General features: G+C 39.8%; 1 protein-coding gene across 1 annotated transcript in view; it reads left to right on the forward strand.

The window, feature by feature from the left end:
- LOC101649797 (C-type lectin domain family 4 member C) overlaps positions 1–3597 on the forward strand; it is an 11671-nt gene extending 8074 nt beyond the window's left edge. The window contains exons 5-6 of the mRNA XM_030885711.1: positions 1747–1862; positions 3456–3597. Coding sequence (XP_030741571.1) covers positions 1747–1862; positions 3456–3597 — 258 coding nt within the window. The remainder of the gene's footprint in view (positions 1–1746; positions 1863–3455) is intronic.
- The last annotated feature ends 2659 nt before the right edge of the window (positions 3598–6256 follow it).

The following is a 6256-nucleotide window of genomic DNA, read 5'->3' on the forward strand; positions in this document are numbered from 1 at the left end:
GAACATCGTCCTCAAGGCTTGGTGGGCCAGGATGTGCTCCACTCTCTCCTCCTCCCCCTTCATCTGCTTGTGTGTGCTCCAATCAGATATGTCCTTCTCCCGGAGCTGCAGATTCAATGCCGTCATTTGAAATAAATTCTTCTGGGGGGAGGGGCAGGTGTCCACGTAGTAGTTGGGTTTGGGGCCGGCCCCTCAGACCTCTCCACTGGTGGTAAACATTTTTCTCAACTCATACATTGTACACTCACTGGCCCTTGTATTTCCTGCTTTTATTCCTCTTTCTTTCCCAACCCTCTGAACTCTTGTCTTTGGGTAAATGCTACCATTTCGATTTTAAATGTTGATCATTGTAGCTCTTGATTTCTTCTTTAAATATACTGTGTCATATTTTATAATGTCCAATTTCTGCTCAAGTTTGTCTTTATTTCCTTGAACTGACTGAGCATAATTGTTTCAGTCTGTCCTAGATAGTTGGAAGACCTGGAATCCCAGTGTGTATCTCTTTACCAGTCCCCTTGGCTCTAAGTGCACAATTGTTTTTCCTTCTGTGCTGATTTTGTATTTGAAGAATTTATAGAAATAATTAGAGGCTTAGAATATTATCTTGCCACATGCATTAGCACAAGAATCCTACATTACAATTAAGAAATTTTAGACTTGAAATTTCTATATTGTTCAGATGATTTCAAGACAGACCCCAATCTATATGATGTCTGCTTTACTTCCTAGCTATATTTACCATTTTCTGAGTGCTAGATTAGAACTTTTATCTCCTACCCTTACAAAGCTGGTGAAAGTGATGTTCCATTGATCAAGTTCCTTTTCTTGACCAGCAAAAACTTCCTGAACAAAAATGGTGAAGTGTTCCAGTCTTCTCACTATGAATATCCAGTTTCTTCTGCATCTTGACTTGATAGTCTCACTATTTTTTGAGCCCTTTAATATAGTATTAAATTTTGCGGGGGTGGGTAGCCCCCACCCACTACTACTACCCACAGGTTTAGTAATGCACAATTATGCGGTTGAGATGTATGTATATTATATTAAAGTCATTGAGAGCATGAGAGGTAGAGGAGAAATATTACAATGATGTAGTCAGACACATTGCATGGTAGCATTGCTCACCTCAGCTCAGCTTGGTGGTCCACGTGGAGACAGGGGGAAGGGAAGGAGGATGGGAAAGGGAACAAGAGAGAGAGGACAGGAGAGGAGAGGGGGAAGAGAGGGGAGCGACCAGCCAGAGCCCAGCCAGAGAGACCAGAGAGGGCTCTATTGTTAGCCTAGGCCTATGTACCTTTGGGGGGGGGGTGCAAGCCCCCTAATTACAGGTAAAGACATACGTCACAGGAAGGGGTTGCACTATCAGTTACACAGCAATGAGAGAGGGTGATATAGGGACATACACGCAATAGGAAGAGGAGGGATTGGGGATATACATGTGACAAGATGGGCGGATCCTATCCTGTCCACTAACATGTACAACCTTGAAGAATCCTGTTGTTTGGCAAAGGCATAGGGAATAAGAATTCATTATGGTCACAGATAGAACTTGCTTCTTTTGTACTGAGTACCCTGTCCACGCATGCTCTTTTTGATGCTGCCCTGTCAAGGAAGGACCTACATTGCCGGGCAAGGGCTCCATGTTCCTCGTGGCTCCTTTCATTTTCTTCTCTTTTATGGTCACACATAATTCAGTAAAACCTAAGTAACTATAACTGCTGTATATCCTTTCTTTAATTCCTTCAGCAATTCATCCTCCAGAAGCTGGATACAGCATTTGCTTACTATGTGGGACTGTCAGACCCAGAGGAGAAGCACCAGTGGCAATGGGTGGATCAGTCACCATACAATGAAAGTGTCACGTGAGTACAGAATTAGACCAAGGAATCCTGAAGATTGGACCGTATTACTAAGGTTTCCCCCACCCTTTTTTTCTGTACTAAACTTGAGGGTGTCCCAGACACCAGCTATTTAACCAAGAAAGAAACAAACAAAAAGCCCATAACCCATTTTTAAAAATTCCATTTGGCACCAAAGTTTTTAGACATATTTATACCTCTAATAAATACTTTAATTACCTTAATTAAGATTATAATACATTGATAAGATCCAATAGCTTTCATAAATCAGGAATGCTAGATTCCGACACTTAAAATAAGCCATATTTATGCAGTTCTTTATAAATGTCTAAGTACTTTAGTGTACATTACAAACTTTGATCTTCATGTCAACTGTGTAAAATATATTGATATTATCCTAGTCTCAATTCTTAGGTGGGAAAACTGAGCATCGGGAACAATAAATGACTTACCCCTGATGACAGTGGGTAACTATCAGATCCAGAGATATTAACTAGTTCTTCAGAATTCAACTACAATAAAAGAACATGAGAGAAAGATGAACAAGTAGATGGAACCTTTGAGGTAACTTGTGGGAGGATGTTTAATGGGTCTTGAGTTGGTTAAGGTGGCAGAATACCAGGCATAGACTGTAAGGGAAATGTCAGAGATAAGGATGGAGAAGAAGCTGCTTAACCATGAGGGCTTTTACAAAAGGAAGCAACATGAGAACTGGGAAAGGAATCATAGGACATAACTGACCTGGATTCCACAATGTGCAAACAATTCCAATCTTTAACCCTTTTAAAAGCACTGTTTAAAAAATACCCTCAAGCAACAAAGCCCACATGGAAGAAGCACACCAGCCTATGCAACCACGAGGTGTCGAAGGGATCAGGTGTAAGGCATCATCAGAACAAAAAATCTTACCATAGTGAATGATGGGGGGAGTGCGGAGTGGAGATCCAAAGCCCATTAGTAGGCCACTGGAGATCCCCTTGCAGAGGGGTCTCGGGGAGGAGATGAGCCAGCCAGGGTGCGATGTAACAATGATGAGAAATACAACTTTCCTCTAGTTCCTAAAGGTTTCCTCCCCGCTCCCACTACCATGACTCGAATTCTATCTTGCAAGACTGGCTGGACCAGAGGAGGTACACTGGTACAGATAGGAAATGAAAATACAGGGAATCCAGGACGGATGAGCCCTATAGGACCAGTGGTGTGAGTGGCAAAACAGGGAGGGTGAAGGGAGAATGGGTAGGAAAGAGGGAACCGATTGCATGGAACTGTGTGTGACCTCCTCCCTGGGGGACAGACAACCGAAAGGTGGATGAAGGGAGACGTCGGACTGGGCAAGATATGACAAAATGCCCATTTATAAACTATCAAGGGCTCATGCGGGAGGGGGGAGCAGGGAGGGAGGGGAGAAGTGGGGACCTAATGTCGGGGGTTTAAATGGAGAGAAAATGTTTTGAGAAACGATGTACAAATGCGCTTTACACAATTGATGTGTGTATGGATTGGGATAACAGTTGTATGAGCCCCTAATAAAATGTTAAAAAAGAAAAAATAAATAAAAAAAATAAAAAATACCCTCATCCTTTTTCTCCCTTTCAGATTCTGGCATCCTGGTGAACCCAATAATCATAAAGAGTGCTGTGTCATGCTAAATTCTCGTAATGGAAACTGGGGCTGGAATGATGTCCACTGTGATGTACCTCAAATGTCAATTTGTGAGAAACTGAGGATCAACTTATGACTGGAATGTCACCCTTGGACATGTGGTTGAATTGTCTTCATCTGCTATGAAAGAAGCAGCTCATGTTTGCTTTTTGTGTACATTTTGTATAAGGGATACCCATAGAATTTTCCAGTGGCCTTTCACCTATGGTACTTATGATAGAATTGGTTAATACACACATTCATTTTGTCACTCAAAATTGTAGAACTTTTTTTCAGACTCATGGAGGGAGTATGAGACTCCTCTCCTAATTTCTGTTTGATTAGTCATGGGTTAGTTACTGATATTGCTACCCCAAATATTGGGTTTGTGCCTTGGAGAAATTGAGCCTAATTAAAAACCACTCCAAGAGAAAGAGAAAAAACTTTATTATTTTAGGAGGCTGGCCAGCTATTAGCAGGTTTTTACATTATCCCAATTTCCAAGTGATAATTATACTAACTTCCTCTAGCAATAATAATCATGTATTACATGCAAGTGATAATTCTTAAGATACACGACAAGCCACAAAAAGCCATAACATACAATGAGTACATAAAATACAGTGAATTCATGAAAAAACACAAAAAACCTATAACTTAGTATCTTGACATTGTCATTCCAACTGACTGTACCTTATCAACCTTAAAAAATGATCCAGAAAACTGGAGGGATCAATTAGACTCCAAGTAGAACTCAAATTGTACTTAATACTCCAAATTCTTATTTGAACTCTGGAAATAGATCAAAAGGTCAAAATATACAGTGATAAATGTATAAAAAAATCAATTCTACAGAAACATGGCTGATTCCAATCAAAATGGCTGCAGTCTTGGTAGCTGTCTTCGTTGCCTGTTGCCATTGTAACAAAGTACCACAAACATGAAACTTTTACAAAATGGCTTAAAACAGCACCAATCGATTCTTTTACTGTTAGGACAAAAGCGGGTATTGAGTGTGTTGTGACTGCTTCAACATCAGCCATTCTTCAGGCTCTTTGCTTCTCCTCCGTAGTTAAGAGGTATTCTTAACGTCATTCCCTGTAAGTTCCACCACATTCATGGATGGATATGCAGCAAATGTAAATATCCATATACAAATATCCTCTGAAGAACCTATTATCTTCAAGAGCATATTTCCACTCTCCCCCCCACACCTGTCCAGTCTGGGAGTCTACCCAAGCATGTACTCATAGTTCCCCATGGTTGCAGGATTATGTATATAACAGTATTTATTGTACAGCTCTCTTTAATGCTTGCCAACCCTCCAGTATTTCCTGGCTGCCATAATTCTCCTCTGACCTTTCTCTTACTGTGTGCTGACTTCCTCTTCACCCAAGCCACCTCTTGTTGACCCTCGAAACCAAAGGTGGGGAAAGATTGGCCCAAAGACCATATAAGGCCCTCAAAATTATCAATCCCAGCTAATATCACAAGCCTCACGAAAGGAAAGCCGTGCCAGCTCTTACATTAGGGGTGAGTTAATTAAGTGTTTAACCCAATATAGCAGGCTAATCTTTAAGGTGATAATTTTGTATGGCCATCAAATGATTTTATAAATATCCAAATGGCCCATGGCAGAGAAAAGGTTTGCCATCCCTGCTTGAAATCATGACTTCCCCTTCTACCCTCAATGACCATCAAAGAATGTTTCTTTTACAGGAAAATCTATGCTTGCCTTTTTATAATAGTGATGTCATATGATATTTGACTAATTTCACTTGTATAATGTCCTCCGGGTTCATTCATGTCCTGAAGTGTTTCTCAGATTCACTATTATTCCTTAACGTTGTGTAATATTCCATTGTGTGTATGTACTGAAGTTTATCCATTCTTCCACTGCTGGGCATTTAGCTATTTCCATCTTTTGGCTATTGCAAATAGTGTTAAGATGAACATGGGTGTGAATATTTGTACTATGGTTCTTATTTCTCTGGAATCTGTACCAAGTATAGGGATTGCTGGGTCACATGTTTGTTTTATTCCCAACTTTTTGCTGACGTGTCATCCCACTTCCTACAGTGGTTGCACCGTTTCACAGTTCCACCAGCAGGGTATGAGGTTGAAAAGTTACTGTTAATTTAGATGAATCAGAAATAACTCAATGGCAGCAGCAATATGCAAGACGACTAAAAGCCTTCATAGTGATTTGAAGTCCTGGAAAAAAAATCATAAGTGTAATTATTAGGTCTCAAAAAGAATTATTTGGCTTTCTATTATTTCATATGGGAAAATATGATCAGTTCTTGAACTTTTCGGTGTTTACACATGAATTTGGAATAACAACGAAGTATTACTGCATTTGAAACAGGTGATTTCTCATCTCTGAATGCTTTATGTTCATCTTTGAAAAGGCCCTTTCCACTTCTGCTGAACTTACAGCAATTGTTTGACAATATTTTTTAGCTGTGTGGACACTTTCAAGAATTGTATAATTAGCTCATAATATCTTGTGTGGATTTGGGGTGTAACACAGAGCTGAAACCCTAACATCATGTCACTTAACAAGTTTGGTGGTTTGTTGAATTGGCAATAAATTTAGTGGCTTTGTTAAGTCATTGGCTTGTCTTTTTTTAAAAAAATAATTTTATTAGGGGCTCATATAACTCTTATCACAATCCATATATACATCAATTGTGTAAAGCACATTTGTATATTCATTGCCCTCATCATTCTCAAAACATTTGCTCTCCACTTAA

Source organism: Echinops telfairi, unplaced genomic scaffold, assembly GCF_000313985.2.
Source record: "Echinops telfairi isolate 266 unplaced genomic scaffold, ASM31398v2 ScPeMD7_40;HRSCAF=151, whole genome shotgun sequence".
Taxonomy (NCBI): Eukaryota; Metazoa; Chordata; class Mammalia; order Afrosoricida; family Tenrecidae; genus Echinops; species Echinops telfairi.